Source organism: Acanthaster planci, linkage group LG17 (genome assembly GCF_054643075.1).
Source record: "Acanthaster planci isolate LZ-2023a linkage group LG17, COTS_SCS, whole genome shotgun sequence".
Lineage (NCBI taxonomy): Eukaryota > Metazoa > Echinodermata > Asteroidea > Valvatida > Acanthasteridae > Acanthaster > Acanthaster planci.
The window spans coordinates 4,630,656-4,646,550 of NC_141793.1; the positions used below are offsets into that span (position 1 = coordinate 4,630,656).

Consider the following 15,895-nt stretch of genomic DNA (forward strand, 5'->3'; position numbering starts at 1 on the left):
CGGGATCACTGACATCTCTGAATTCTATGCGTAATTCGGTAATGCCATCTAGAGTAGCTTCGTCCTCCGGCAGCAGCTTGGTTGCTGGTTGATTCCCTTCCAGAGGAATGGTTATCAGCTGCAGAAGAGGTGAGGGGATGCTCGTGAAATTCAGAGCCGGCATTGTGTGCACATAAAGCTGGCATATAGCTGGTTAGGTAGTTTTTCAGATTTCAAATGTGTGACTAGAGGATCTGGAGCAATGAAAATGGTCTTGCCTGTGCACTGCACTTACTTTGGTAGCATTGGTGGCATCGTCAGTCAGCGGAGTGAAACTGGTGTCTCCCGGTTTCTTCGTCAGCAATGCGACGGTGACTTGAACCGACTTCTCTTGTGCAACAGACTTTGGCGTGGTTGCACTCGTTACTGGTTGGCTCGGTGCACTTGTCGACTGAGGCAGACGAATCGTCATGCGCAGTGCTGTGATTTTGACGGGTTGGCGGAATTTGCGCTCCACACTGGCAACATCACTGGAGCTTGGGTCGACAGGCAAGTCAGTAATGGTCAAGTAGGAAGTCGCCTCATCGATTGTAAGTGGTCCGACTGGCGTTACCTCTGACTCCAGTCCTCTTTCTCCATCCATGGGCTCAAGGCAGTATCCTGAATCGGAAAAAGAGGGGGTAGAGGCCAATTCAGTGCTTTTCCAGTGGAAAGCTTGGTGTTGAAATCTCTTTGTCTTTGAGGAGGTATGGAAATGCAGAAGGTTAACGTATTCAACTTGAAAGGCTCAGAAAAATCGTCTCTGTTGCATTTACCTGGAGTAGTTGAAATTTCTGATGATGTTGTTCTGGAAGTGGTTGTTTCTTCGCTAACAGTCGTTGTCGGTGTCGTGACAGTCGTCACTTTGGTTGTCACCTCGGTTGTAGTATATTCTAGGAGAGGATGAAAATGAAACTGTTAATTCTTTTTGCCTCGTGAGCTGAGTCAGGAAGAGGGTTCAGTTTTGCAGACACAGTTGTTGTTGGCTCTGAAAGAGGTAAAGGGGCGGCCCACCTTCTGAACAGCCGAAGATGTGCAATTCCAGTCTTGCCGATTGAGCCCCCGTAACGGTTTGGAACTCAATGCGCAGTTGAACGATGCCCTCAAGACTCTCGTCGTCAATCGGCAGAAGCAATCTCTTTGGCCGTTCGTCGTCAAGGCTGGCTTGGAAGATCTAGGCAATAACAGGAGAGAAAGCGTAGGTTGAACGTAGCTATTAGGAAATGGAAAAGGAACACCTTTTGCATTTAATTGTTGCGGCTGCTCTCCGTGTATTGAGCCTGTGATTACTTAAAGGGTTGTCACCTTTCGCTGTCCCGAATCTTCTTCCCGCAGCGGTACTAACTGGGCGTCTCCCGGTTTCTTGACCAGCAGGGCGAGTTCTACGTCCAGCGGAGCGGGTTTCTCAGCGGTACCCGCGGGAGTAGTGGAAGATCTTGGCAACAGCCTGAAACTGATGGCTCTGACAGTCACGCGTCTGGGGAATGTACTGTCTAGGCTGGGTTTGGCTTCTGTGGCCTGGGTAATTGGAAGGTTCGTGAACTGGAAGGATCCTGCACTTCCGTCTAGCAAGTCCAAGCCCTGACTGTTGGCATCGGAGAGAAGTCTGGAATCACCCTCCATGGGATCCAGACAGTAACCTGACATGAAATTGTGAAAGAGATTCCTTTAAGTTGACGTACAACCTGATGGGGAAAGAAAGCTTCACCAGTAGGACGCTTGGGTGTTGAGATGTGTCTGACATTTCTCTGGAAATGGAAATCTGGAAGTGTAATCAGTTATAGAGTCTGCAGGATTAGATGGCTTTACCTGGTGTTGTCGATGGTGGAGGAGTGGTGGTGATGACAGTTGTGGTGACAGTGCTGCTTCTTGTTGTTGGCTGAGTTGCAGAGTATTCTGTGAAGAATGATTGGTTTGGATGTGAGCAAGTGTAACGCTTTGAAGTTTGACAGTTGGGCAAGGAAGAATTCTTTCTGCACGTCTGAGGAGTTGCCATGGCATGGCTGAAGAACCTGAAACATTAGTTATGTGTCAGAGATAGATCGAATGACGGTTTTCAAGGCGTGAGTCAAAAACAGTAATGTCTTTCGAAACCTACCTTTGATGCATCCCAATACATGTTGCTCAAATGTTGTCGCATCGGGATCACTGACATCTCTGAATTCTATGCGTAATTCGGTAATGCCATCTAGAGTAGCTTCGTCCTCCGGCAGCAGCTTGGTTGCTGGTTGATTCCCTTCCAGAGGAATGGTTATCAGCTGCAGAAGAGGTGAGGGGATGCTCGTGAAATTCAGAGCCGGCATTGTGTGCACATAAAGCTGGCATATAGCTGGTTAGGTAGTTTTTCAGATTTCAAATGTGTGACTAGAGGATCTGGAGCAATGAAAATGGTCTTGCCTGTGCACTGCACTTACTTTGGTAGCATTGGTGGCATCGTCAGTCAGCGGAGTGAAACTGGTGTCTCCCGGTTTCTTCGTCAGCAATGCGACGGTGACTTGAACCGACTTCTCTTGTGCAACAGACTTTGGCGTGGTTGCACTCGTTACTGGTTGGCTCGGTGCACTTGTCGACTGAGGCAGACGAATCGTCATGCGCAGTGCTGTGATTTTGACGGGTTGGCGGAATTTGCGCTCCACACTGGCAACATCACTGGAGCTTGGGTCGACAGGCAAGTCAGTAATGGTCAAGTAGGAAGTCGCCTCATCGATTGTAAGTGGTCCGACTGGCGTTACCTCCGACTCCAGTCCTCTTTCTCCATCCATGGGCTCAAGGCAGTATCCTGAATCGGAAAAAAGAGGGGGTAGAGGCCAATTCAGGGTTTTTCCAGTGGAAAGCTTGGTGTTGAAATCTCTTTGTCTTTGAGGAGGTATGGAAATGCAGAAGGTTAACGTATTCAACTTGAAAGGCTCAGAAAAATCGTCTCTGTTGCATTTACCTGGAGTAGTTGAAATTTCTGATGATGTAGTTCTGGAAGTGGTTGTTTCTTCGCTAACAGTCGTTGTCGGTGTCGTGACAGTCGTCACTTTGGTTGTCACCTCGGTTGTAGTATATTCTAGGAGAGGATGAAAATGAAACTGTTAATTCTTTTTGCCTCGTGAGCTGAGTCAGGAAGAGGGTTCAGTTTTGCAGACACAGTTGTTGTTGGCTCTGAAAGAGGTAAAGGGGCGGCCCACCTTCTGAACAGCCGAAGATGTGCAATTCCAGTCTTGCCGATTGAGCCCCCGTAACGGTTTGGAACTCAATGCGCAGTTGAACGATGCCCTCAAGACTCTCGTCGTCAATCGGCAGAAGCAATCTCTTTGGCCGTTCGTCGTCAAGGCTGGCTTGGAAGATCTAGGCAATAACAGGAGAGAAAGCGTAGGTTGAACGTAGCTATTAGGAAATGGAAAAGGAACACCTTTTGCATTTAATTGTTGCGGCTGCTCTCCGTGTATTGAGCCTGTGATTACTTAAAGGGTTGTCACCTTTCGCTGTCCCGAATCTTCTTCCCGCAGCGGTACTAACTGGGCGTCTCCCGGTTTCTTGACCAGCAGGGCGAGTTCTACGTCCAGCGGAGCGGGTTTCTCAGCGGTACCCGCGGGAGTAGTGGAAGATCTTGGCAACAGCCTGAAACTGATGGCTCTGACAGTCACGCGTCTGGGGAATGTACTGTCTAGGCTGGGTTTGGCTTCTGTGGCCTGGGTAATTGGAAGGTTCGTGAACTGGAAGGATCCTGCACTTCCGTCTAGCAAGTCCAAGCCCTGACTGTTGGCATCGGAGAGAAGTCTGGAATCACCCTCCATGGGATCCAGACAGTAACCTGACATGAAATTGTGAAAGAGATTCCTTTAAGTTGACGTACAACCTGATGGGGAAAGAAAGCTTCACCAGTAGGACGCTTGGGTGTTGAGATGTGTCTGACATTTCTCTGGAAATGGAAATCTGGAAGTGTAATCAGTTATAGAGTCTGCAGGATTAGATGGCTTTACCTGGTGTTGTCGATGGTGGAGGAGTGGTGGTGATGACAGTTGTGGTGACAGTGCTGCTTCTTGTTGTTGGCTGAGTTGTAGAGTATTCTGTGAAGAATGATTGGTTTGGATGTGAGCAAGTGTAACGCTTTGAAGTTTGACAGTTGGGCAAGGAAGAATTCTTTCTGCACGTCTGAGGAGTTGCCATGGCATGGCTGAAGAACCTGAAACATTAGTTATGTGTCAGAGATAGATCGAATGACGGTTTTCAAGGCGTGAGTCAAAAACAGTAATGTCTTTCGAAACCTACCTTTGATGCATCCCAATACATGTTGCTCAAATGTTGTCGCATCGGGATCACTGACATCTCTGAATTCTATGCGTAATTCGGTAATGCCATCTAGAGTAGCTTCGTCCTCCGGCAGCAGCTTGGTTGCTGGTTGATTCCCTTCCAGAGGAATGGTTATCAGCTGCAGAAGAGGTGAGGGGATGCTCGTGAAATTCAGAGCCGGCATTGTGTGCACATAAAGCTGGCATATAGCTGGTTAGGTAGTTTTTCAGATTTCAAATGTGTGACTAGAGGATCTGGAGCAATGAAAATGGTCTTGCCTGTGCACTGCACTTACTTTGGTAGCATTGGTGGCATCGTCAGTCAGCGGAGTGAAACTGGTGTCTCCCGGTTTCTTCGTCAGCAATGCGACGGTGACTTGAACCGACTTCTCTTGTGCAACAGACTTTGGCGTGGTTGCACTCGTTACTGGTTGGCTCGGTGCACTTGTCGACTGAGGCAGACGAATCGTCATGCGCAGTGCTGTGATTTTGACGGGTTGGCGGAATTTGCGCTCCACACTGGCAACATCACTGGAGCTTGGGTCGACAGGCAAGTCAGTAATGGTCAAGTAGGAAGTCGCCTCATCGATTGTAAGTGGTCCGACTGGCGTTACCTCCGACTCCAGTCCTCTTTCTCCATCCATGGGCTCAAGGCAGTATCCTGAATCGGAAAAAGAGGGGGTAGAGGCCAATTCAGTGCTTTTCCAGTGGAAAGCTTGGTGTTGAAATCTCTTTGTCTTTGAGGAGGTATGGAAATGCAGAAGGTTAACGTATTCAACTTGAAAGGCTCAGAAAAATCGTCTCTGTTGCATTTACCTGGAGTAGTTGAAATTTCTGATGATGTTGTTCTGGAAGTGGTTGTTTCTTCGCTAACAGTCGTTGTCGGTGTCGTGACAGTCGTCACTTTGGTTGTCACCTCGGTTGTAGTATATTCTAGGAGAGGATGAAAATGAAACTGTTAATTCTTTTTGCCTCGTGAGCTGAGTCAGGAAGAGGGTTCAGTTTTGCAGACACAGTTGTTGTTGGCTCTGAAGGAGGTAAAGGGGCGGCCCACCTTCTGAACAGCCGAAGATGTGCAATTCCAGTCTTGCCGATTGAGCCCCCGTAACGGTTTGGAACTCAATGCGCAGTTGAACGATGCCCTCAAGACTCTCGTCGTCAATCGGCAGAAGCAATCTCTTTGGCCGTTCGTCGTCAAGGCTGGCTTGGAAGATCTAGGCAATAACAGGAGAGAAAGCGTAGGTTGAACGTAGCTATTAGGAAATGGAAAAGGAACACCTTTTGCATTTAATTGTTGCGGCTGCTCTCCGTGTCTTGAGCCTGTGATTACTTAAAGGGTTGTCACCTTTCGCTGTCCCGAATCTTCTTCCCGCAGCGGTACTAACTGGGCGTCTCCCGGTTTCTTGACCAGCAGGGCGAGTTCTACGTCCAGCGGAGCGGGTTTCTCAGCGGTACCCGCGGGAGTAGTGGAAGATCTTGGCAACAGCCTGAAACTGATGGCTCTGACAGTCACGCGTCTGGGGAATGTACTGTCTAGGCTGGGTTTGGCTTCTGTGGCCTGGGTAATTGGAAGGTTCGTGAACTGGAAGGATCCTGCACTTCCGTCTAGCAAGTCCAAGCCCTGACTGTTGGCATCGGAGAGAAGTCTGGAATCACCCTCCATGGGATCCAGACAGTAACCTGACATGAAATTGTGAAAGAGATTCCTTTAAGTTGACGTACAACCTGATGGGGAAAGAAAGCTTCACCAGTAGGACGCTTGGGTGTTGAGATGTGTCTGACATTTCTCTGGAAATGGAAATCTGGAAGTGTAATCAGTTATAGAGTCTGCAGGATTAGATGGCTTTACCTGGTGTTGTCGATGGTGGAGGAGTGGTGGTGATGACAGTTGTGGTGACAGTGCTGCTTCTTGTTGTTGGCTGAGTTGTAGAGTATTCTGTGAAGAATGATTGGTTTGGATGTGAGCAAGTGTAACGCTTTGAAGTTTGACAGTTGGGCAAGGAAGAATTCTTTCTGCACGTCTGAGGAGTTGCCATGGCATGGCTGAAGAACCTGAAACATTAGTTATGTGTCAGAGATAGATCGAATGACGGTTTTCAAGGCGTGAGTCAAAAACAGTAATGTCTTTCGAAACCTACCTTTGATGCATCCCAATACATGTTGCTCAAATGTTGTCGCATCGGGATCACTGACATCTCTGAATTCTATGCGTAATTCGGTAATGCCATCTAGAGTAGCTTCGTCCTCCGGCAGCAGCTTGGTTGCTGGTTGATTCCCTTCCAGAGGAATGGTTATCAGCTGCAGAAGAGGTGAGGGGATGCTCGTGAAATTCAGAGCCGGCATTGTGTGCACATAAAGCTGGCATATAGCTGGTTAGGTAGTTTTTCAGATTTCAAATGTGTGACTAGAGGATCTGGAGCAATGAAAATGGTCTTGCCTGTGCACTGCACTTACTTTGGTAGCATTGGTGGCATCGTCAGTCAGCGGAGTGAAACTGGTGTCTCCCGGTTTCTTCGTCAGCAATGCGACGGTGACTTGAACCGACTTCTCTTGTGCAACAGACTTTGGCGTGGTTGCACTCGTTACTGGTTGGCTCGGTGCACTTGTCGACTGAGGCAGACGAATCGTCATGCGCAGTGCTGTGATTTTGACGGGTTGGCGGAATTTGCGCTCCACACTGGCAACATCACTGGAGCTTGGGTCGACAGGCAAGTCAGTAATGGTCAAGTAGGAAGTCGCCTCATCGATTGTAAGTGGTCCGACTGGCGTTACCTCCGACTCCAGTCCTCTTTCTCCATCCATGGGCTCAAGGCAGTATCCTGAATCGGAAAAAGAGGGGGTAGAGGCCAATTCAGTGCTTTTCCAGTGGAAAGCTTGGTGTTGAAATCTCTTTGTCTTTGAGGAGGTATGGAAATGCAGAAGGTTAACGTATTCAACTTGAAAGGCTCAGAAAAATCGTCTCTGTTGCATTTACCTGGAGTAGTTGAAATTTCTGATGATGTTGTTCTGGAAGTGGTTGTTTCTTCGCTAACAGTCGTTGTCGGTGTCGTGACAGTCGTCACTTTGGTTGTCACCTCGGTTGTAGTATATTCTAGGAGAGGATGAAAATGAAACTGTTAATTCTTTTTGCCTCGTGAGCTGAGTCAGGAAGAGGGTTCAGTTTTGCAGACACAGTTGTTGTTGGCTCTGAAGGAGGTAAAGGGGCGGCCCACCTTCTGAACAGCCGAAGATGTGCAATTCCAGTCTTGCCGATTGAGCCCCCGTAACGGTTTGGAACTCAATGCGCAGTTGAACGATGCCCTCAAGACTCTCGTCGTCAATCGGCAGAAGCAATCTCTTTGGCCGTTCGTCGTCAAGGCTGGCTTGGAAGATCTAGGCAATAACAGGAGAGAAAGCGTAGGTTGAACGTAGCTATTAGGAAATGGAAAAGGAACACCTTTTGCATTTAATTGTTGCGGCTGCTCTCCGTGTATTGAGCCTGTGATTACTTAAAGGGTTGTCACCTTTCGCTGTCCCGAATCTTTTTCCCGCAGCGGTACTAACTGGGCGTCTCCCGGTTTCTTGACCAGCAGGGCGAGTTCTACGTCCAGCGGAGCGGGTTTCTCAGCGGTACCCGCGGGAGTAGTGGAAGATCTTGGCAACAGCCTGAAACTGATGGCTCTGACAGTCACGCGTCTGGGGAATGTACTGTCTAGGCTGGGTTTGGCTTCTGTGGCCTGGGTAATTGGAAGGTTCGTGAACTGGAAGGATCCTGCACTTCCATCTAGCAAGTCCAAGCCCTGACTGTTGACATCGGAGAGAAGTCTGGACTCACCCTCCATGGGATCCAGACAGTAACCTGACATGAAATTGTGAAAGAAATTCCTTTAAGTTGACGTACAACCTGATGGGGAAAGAAAGCTTCACCAGTAGGACGCTTGGGTGTTGAGATGTGTCTGACATTTCTCTGGAAATGGAAATCTGGAAGTGTAATCAGTTATAGAGTCTGCAGGATTAGATGGCTTTACCTGGTGTTGTCGATGGTGGAGGAGTGGTGGTGATGACAGTTGTGGTGACAGTGCTGCTTCTTGTTGTTGGCTGAGTTGTAGAGTATTCTGTGAAGAATGATTGGTTTGGATGTGAGCAAGTGTAACGCTTTGAAGTTTGACAGTTGGGCAAGGAAGAATTCTTTCTGCACGTCTGAGGAGTTGCCATGGCATGGCTGAAGAACCTGAAACATTAGTTATGTGTCAGAGATAGATCGAATGACGGTTTTCAAGGCGTGAGTCAAAAACAGTAATGTCTTTCGAAACCTACCTTTGATGCATCCCAATACATGTTGCTCAAATGTTGTCGCATCGGGATCACTGACATCTCTGAATTCTATGCGTAATTCGGTAATGCCATCTAGAGTAGCTTCGTCCTCCGGCAGCAGCTTGGTTGCTGGTTGATTCCCTTCCAGAGGAATGGTTATCAGCTGCAGAAGAGGTGAGGGGATGCTCGTGAAATTCAGAGCCGGCATTGTGTGCACATAAAGCTGGCATATAGCTGGTTAGGTAGTTTTTCAGATTTCAAATGTGTGACTAGAGGATCTGGAGCAATGAAAATGGTCTTGCCTGTGCACTGCACTTACTTTGGTAGCATTGGTGGAATCGTCAGTCAGCGGAGTGAAACTGGTGTCTCCCGGTTTCTTCGTCAGCAATGCGACGGTGACTTGAACCGACTTCTCTTGTGCAACAGACTTTGGCGTGGTTGCACTCGTTACTGGTTGGCTCGGTGCACTTGTCGACTGAGGCAGACGAATCGTCATGCGCAGTGCTGTGATTTTGACGGGTTGGCGGAATTTGCGCTCCACACTGGCAACATCACTGGAGCTTGGGTCGACAAGCAAGTCAGTAATGGTCAAGTAGGAAGTCGCCTCATCGATTGTAAGTGGTCCGACTGGCGTTACCTCCGACTCCAGTCCTCTTTCTCCATCCATGGGCTCAAGGCAGTATCCTGAATCGGAAAAAGAGGGGGTAGAGGCCAATTCAGTGCTTTTCCAGTGGAAAGCTTGGTGTTGAAATCTCTTTGTCTTTGAGTAGGTATGGAATTGCAGAAGGTTAACGTATTCAACTTGAAAGGCTCAGAAAAATCGTCTCTGTTGCATTTACCTGGAGTAGTTGAAATTTCTGATGATGTTGTTCTGGAAGTGGTTGTTTCTTCGCTAACAGTCGTTGTCGGTGTCGTGACAGTCGTCACTTTGGTTGTCACCTCGGTTGTGGTATATTCTAGGAGAGGATGAAAATGAAACTGTTAATTCTTTTTGCCTCGTGAGCTGAGTCAGGAAGAGGGTTCAGTTTTGCAGACACAGTTGTTGTTGGCTCTGAAAGAGGTAAAGGGGCGGCCCACCTTCTGAACAGCCGAAGATGTGCAATTCCAGTCTTGCCGATTGAGCCCCCGTAACGGTTTGGAACTCAATGCGCAGTTGAACGATGCCCTCAAGACTCTCGTCGTCAATTGGCAGAAGCAATCTCTTTGGCCGTTCGTCGTCAAGGCTGGCTTGGAAGATCTAGGCAATAACAGGAGAGAAAGCGTAGGTTGAACGTAGCTATTAGGAAATGGAAAAGGAACACCTTTTGCATTTAATTGTTGCGGCTGCTCTCCGTGTATTGAGCCTGTGATTACTTAAAGGGTTGTCACCTTTCGCTGTCCCGAATCTTTTTCCCGCAGCGGTACTAACTGGGCGTCTCCCGGTTTCTTGACCAGCAGGGCGAGTTCTACGTCCAGCGGAGCGGGTTTCTCAGCGGTACCCGCGGGAGTAGTGGAAGATCTTGGCAACAGCCTGAAACTGATGGCTCTGACAGTCACGCGTCTGGGGAATGTACTGTCTAGGCTGGGTTTGGCTTCTGTGGCCTGGGTAATTGGAAGGTTCGTGAACTGGAAGGATCCTGCACTTCCATCTAGCAAGTCCAAGCCCTGACTGTTGACATCGGAGAGAAGTCTGGACTCACCCTCCATGGGATCCAGACAGTAACCTGACATGAAATTGTGAAAGAAATTCCTTTAAGTTGACGTACAACCTGATGGGGAAAGAAAGCTTCACCAGTAGGACGCTTGGGTGTTGAGATGTGTCTGACATTTCTCTGGAAATGGAAATCTGGAAGTGTAATCAGTTATAGAGTCTGCAGGATTAGATGGCTTTACCTGGTGTTGTCGATGGTGGAGGAGTGGTGGTGATGACAGTTGTGGTGACAGTGCTGCTTCTTGTTGTTGGCTGAGTTGTAGAGTATTCTGTGAAGAATGATTGGTTTGGATGTGAGCAAGTGTAACGCTTTGAAGTTTGACAGTTGGGCAAGGAAGAATTCTTTCTGCACGTCTGAGGAGTTGCCATGGCATGGCTGAAGAACCTGAAACATTAGTTATGTGTCAGAGATAGATCGAATGACGGTTTTCAAGGCGTGAGTCAAAAACAGTAATGTCTTTCGAAACCTACCTTTGATGCATCCCAATACATGTTGCTCAAATGTTGTCGCATCGGGATCACTGACATCTCTGAATTCTATGCGTAATTCGGTAATGCCATCTAGAGTAGCTTCGTCCTCCGGCAGCAGCTTGGTTGCTGGTTGATTCCCTTCCAGAGGAATGGTTATCAGCTGCAGAAGAGGTGAGGGGATGCTCGTGAAATTCAGAGCCGGCATTGTGTGCACATAAAGCTGGCATATAGCTGGTTAGGTAGTTTTTCAGATTTCAAATGTGTGACTAGAGGATCTGGAGCAATGAAAATGGTCTTGCCTGTGCACTGCACTTACTTTGGTAGCATTGGTGGAATCGTCAGTCAGCGGAGTGAAACTGGTGTCTCCCGGTTTCTTCGTCAGCAATGCGACGGTGACTTGAACCGACTTCTCTTGTGCAACAGACTTTGGCGTGGTTGCACTCGTTACTGGTTGGCTCGGTGCACTTGTCGACTGAGGCAGACGAATCGTCATGCGCAGTGCTGTGATTTTGACGGGTTGGCGGAATTTGCGCTCCACACTGGCAACATCACTGGAGCTTGGGTCGACAAGCAAGTCAGTAATGGTCAAGTAGGAAGTCGCCTCATCGATTGTAAGTGGTCCGACTGGCGTTACCTCCGACTCCAGTCCTCTTTCTCCATCCATGGGCTCAAGGCAGTATCCTGAATCGGAAAAAGAGGGGGTAGAGGCCAATTCAGTGCTTTTCCAGTGGAAAGCTTGGTGTTGAAATCTCTTTGTCTTTGAGTAGGTATGGAATTGCAGAAGGTTAACGTATTCAACTTGAAAGGCTCAGAAAAATCGTCTCTGTTGCATTTACCTGGAGTAGTTGAAATTTCTGATGATGTTGTTCTGGAAGTGGTTGTTTCTTCGCTAACAGTCGTTGTCGGTGTCGTGACAGTCGTCACTTTGGTTGTCACCTCGGTTGTGGTATATTCTAGGAGAGGATGAAAATGAAACTGTTAATTCTTTTTGCCTCGTGAGCTGAGTCAGGAAGAGGGTTCAGTTTTGCAGACACAGTTGTTGTTGGCTCTGAAAGAGGTAAAGGGGCGGCCCACCTTCTGAACAGCCGAAGATGTGCAATTCCAGTCTTGCCGATTGAGCCCCCGTAACGGTTTGGAACTCAATGCGCAGTTGAACGATGCCCTCAAGACTCTCGTCGTCAATTGGCAGAAGCAATCTCTTTGGCCGTTCGTCGTCAAGGCTGGCTTGGAAGATCTAGGCAATAACAGGAGAGAAAGCGTAGGTTGAACGTAGCTATTAGGAAATGGAAAAGGAACACCTTTTGCATTTAATTGTTGCGGCTGCTCTCCGTGTATTGAGCCTGTGATTACTTAAAGGGTTGTCACCTTTCGCTGTCCCGAATCTTTTTCCCGCAGCGGTACTAACTGGGCGTCTCCCGGTTTCTTGACCAGCAGGGCGAGTTCTACGTCCAGCGGAGCGGGTTTCTCAGCGGTACCCGCGGGAGTAGTGGAAGATCTTGGCAACAGCCTGAAACTGATGGCTCTGACAGTCACGCGTCTGGGGAATGTACTGTCTAGGCTGGGTTTGGCTTCTGTGGCCTGGGTAATTGGAAGGTTCGTGAACTGGAAGGATCCTGCACTTCCATCTAGCAAGTCCAAGCCCTGACTGTTGACATCGGAGAGAAGTCTGGACTCACCCTCCATGGGATCCAGACAGTAACCTGACATGAAATTATGAAAGAGATTCCTTTAAGTTGACGTACAACCTGATAAGGAAAGAAAGCTTCACCAGTAGGACGCTTGGGTGTTGAGATGTGTCTGACATTTCTCTGGAATTTGAAATCTGAAAGTGTAATCAGTTATAGCCCTGACTGTTGGCATCGGAGAGAGGTCTGGAATCGCCCACCATGGGATCCAGGCAGTAGCCTTTCATGAAAAATGATGTTATTCGGAGGATAGGGATTCTAGAGTTGTTCACCATATCCTTGGCCAGGCTAATACAGAGGAATGCTGGCATTTATTAGGGTTGAGTTAGTTCATTTTACCTCGAGTTGATGAGCGAGGAGACGTTGTCGTCAGGGTTGATTTGGAAATGGTGGTTTTGGTCACTGGTTCTGTTTTTGAATATCCTTGAGAGAAGAGAATCAAATTGAGTTGAACAAAAGTGGATAGAATCTTGTTCCTTTGAAAGAAAAGGGCTGATGTGGAATTTTTTCTGCCATTTTTCAGTTTTTTATATAAGCGCCTCTTATAGTTGGGAATGTATTTGTGGAGAAGTTTTCTTATTTTTGATTTGATTTGCTTTATTGTGTTAATTTTTGCAGTCAGTATATTATTACCAATGTTTTGCTCGTATTCCTTTGATAATCCAGAGCAATGAAGTATTTCTTATGGCATGAGAAACAAAAAATCGGAAAATATAACCTGTTTGCTTGTATATCAATTTTTTGGAACACTGACTTGGTAACTGCAGGTAATGGAAAAGTCCCTTATCTGATAAACGTGATTACATAATTCATCAAGTTCAACCAGAAACATAAAGTTTATAATGTATCTACAGATGATCGGCAAAGAGTGTTTATCAGAAATATTTGTATCAATTAATATTGTCCACACATTTATACTTACGAGAGCGCATTGGTTGTGTGGTTGTTTCAATTTGAGAACCTCCTGGAGGACCTGCATCAGTGAAAGTGTGAATTATTTAAACTATAAAAATGTCTAAGCTTTTCCGTAGGAGTTGATAATTCTCAATAAAATGCCATTGCACTTTAACATGTATCTGGAGTTTTGATAAGTACATGTGACTGTGTGCTTAGCCTGAAGTTTGAAATCGGGAGAACAATTTGTGAAGTAGCATTTTTGAGTTACAAACATTCTACATCTCATACATTTAACTTATTATAAAAGCATTGATATTACTATGCAACTTTATATGCTTATTCCAGTTGTATAGAAATTTAATTCTAACATCTCTTTTTAGTTCGTCAATAGTCTTAAATTCAAATTTTGGTTGATGAAACGTTTTTTTCGAACAAAAAATGTTAGGATTTGAAACTCCTTCTAGACTTATCTGACAAAAGATACGCTATTCTTCAAAAACACTACAATATCAGAAACTACAAAACCAAATCTGTGTTAGTAAATTTGTTTTTGTGTGTCCGTGTATAGACATAAACAAAACTAACTGCTGTAGCAAGTACAAATTTAGGGAACATTCGTTATAAGAGGAATTTGGTTTCATCAGTTGTCAATACATAGGAGAACGTGTTGGCCTTACAGTTGTTGGAAGTTCTGAGTCTCCTGGGGGACCAATTTAATAAATGCATTAAGATGGACAAAATTACTTCCAAAACATGTTTTATTTGAACAACAGCGATGATTGATATAATCTTCTGTTGTCTATATTTCTGCATGGTGTAAAGTGGTGAATTATAAGAAATTCTCAACTATTAGTGTAAACAACAAACACTCTTATATACGTGCTACTGTTAGAAATTCCGGACTTTCCGATGGATGTTGACTGCTAAAGTAGTAAATAGCAAGAGGTTTCCAAATTTCATTGTGTTTGTCACTTGTGTCATATAAAATGTGTTCAATGTAAAACCTATGTACATGGTTCGATGATAAACACTATTAAACCTCTGTTGAATTAAGTTCACAGTACTGAATCATCCAAATCCATTATGATTTCTGACACAAATCCTACGGATTTGGATAAAATCAACAATTGTAAATTTCTACGTACGAGAACGAATAGGCTTCGTAGTTGTTTCAACCTCAGAACCACCAGGGGGCCCTGATCACAAAAAAGACAAAGGACATTCTCAGTAGTAATCTGATTGTAAATTATTCATTGAATTCAAACACAGTAAACAGTTTGGAATATTGTTTCACTTACATTCTGGAACCCTCCAAACCAGATTAACATAGAAGCTAGGTAATATCTATTCCCAGAAAATTATTACCTCGTTTAGATTGTGTAGTTGAAATTTCCGATGTTGCTCTCAAAGTTGTGATCTCCTCAATAACAGTTGTTGACGTCGTGAAAGTTACCACGTTTGTTGTCATATGGGTTGTTGTATATTCTGGGAGAAGATAAAATAATACTTTGTTAATAAATGTGCCATCGTGAATTGTGCAGAAAAGGATTTGGTGTTCAAGACAAAACAGGCATTATTTCCTTGGAAAGAGGTGAACGAACTGCCCACCTTCTGAACACCCGAAGATGTGCAATTCCAGTCTTGCTGATTGAGCCCCCGTAACGGTTTGGAACTCAATGCGCAGTTGAACGATGCCTTCAAGGCTCTCGTCGTCAATCGGCAGAAGCAATCTCTTAGGCCGTTCGTCGTCAAGGCTGGCTTGGAAGATCTAGGCAATAATAGCAGGGAAAGCGTAGATTGAACGTGGCTGTTAGGAAATGGAAAAGGAACACCTTTTGGATTCAAAGGTTGGGGCTGCTCTGCATGCATTGAGCCTGTGATTACTCAAATGGTTGTCACCTTTCGCTGTCCCGAATCCTCTTCCCGCAGTGGTACTAACTGGGCATCTCCCGGCTTCTTGACAAGGAGGACGAGTTCTACGTCCAGTGGAGCAGTTTTCTCAGCGGTACCCGCGGGTGTAGTGGAAGATGTTGGCAACAGCCTGAAACTGATGGCTCGGACAGTCACGCGTCTGGGGAATGTACTGTCTAGGCTGGGTTTGGCTTCTGTGGCCTGGGTAATTGGAAGGCTCGTGAACTGGAAGGATCCTGCACTTCCGTCTAGCAAGTCCAAGCCCTGACTGTTGGCATCGGAGAGAAGTCTGGACTCACCCTCCATGGGGTCCAGACAGTAACCTGACATGAAATCGTGAAAGAGATTCCTTGAAGTTCACGTATAACCTGATAAGGAAAGAAAGCTTCACAAGTAGGACGCTTTGGTGTTGAGATGTGTCTGACATTTGTCTAGAATTTGAAATCGGGAAGTGTAATCAGTTACAGATTCTCCACGTTTAGATGGCTTTACCTGGTGTTGTTGCTGGTGGAGGAGTGGTGGTGATGACAGTTGTGGTGACAGTGCTGCTTCTTGTTGTTGGCTGAGTTGTAGAGTATTCTGTCAAGAATGATTGGTTTGGATGTGAGCAAGAGTAATGTTTTTAAGTTTGAGAGTTGGGCAAGGAAGAATTC

General features: G+C 46.3%; 1 protein-coding gene across 1 annotated transcript; it reads right to left on the reverse strand.

Annotated features, from left to right (window-relative positions):
• Positions 1–12,759: 12,759 nt before the first annotated feature.
• Positions 12,760–14,812, reverse strand: LOC147796295 (uncharacterized). Its single transcript, XM_087148206.1, has 4 exons — positions 14,697–14,812; positions 14,477–14,527; positions 13,357–13,407; positions 12,760–12,857 (listed from the first exon to the last, which is right to left on the reverse strand). Exons 1-4 carry the CDS (start codon positions 14,797–14,799, stop codon positions 12,760–12,762), a joined length of 303 nt encoding a protein of 100 aa, XP_087004332.1. The 5' UTR covers positions 14,800–14,812.
• Positions 14,813–15,895: the final 1,083 nt, after the last annotated feature.

Excerpts from the sequence above, each read along its gene's own strand:
- LOC147796295 (XM_087148206.1), bottom strand. The coding sequence starts at position 14,799 with ATGACAACAAACGTGGTAACTTTCACGACGTCAACAACTGTTATTGAG. Across the intron at positions 13,408-14,476 it reads TACGAAGCCTATTCGTTCTC|GTCCTCCAGGAGGTTCTCAA; the intron begins GTACGTAGAAAT and ends TCACTGATGCAG. Across the intron at positions 12,858-13,356 it reads CACACAACCAATGCGCTCTC|GATATTCAAAAACAGAACCA; the intron begins GTAAGTATAAAT and ends TCTTCTCTCAAG.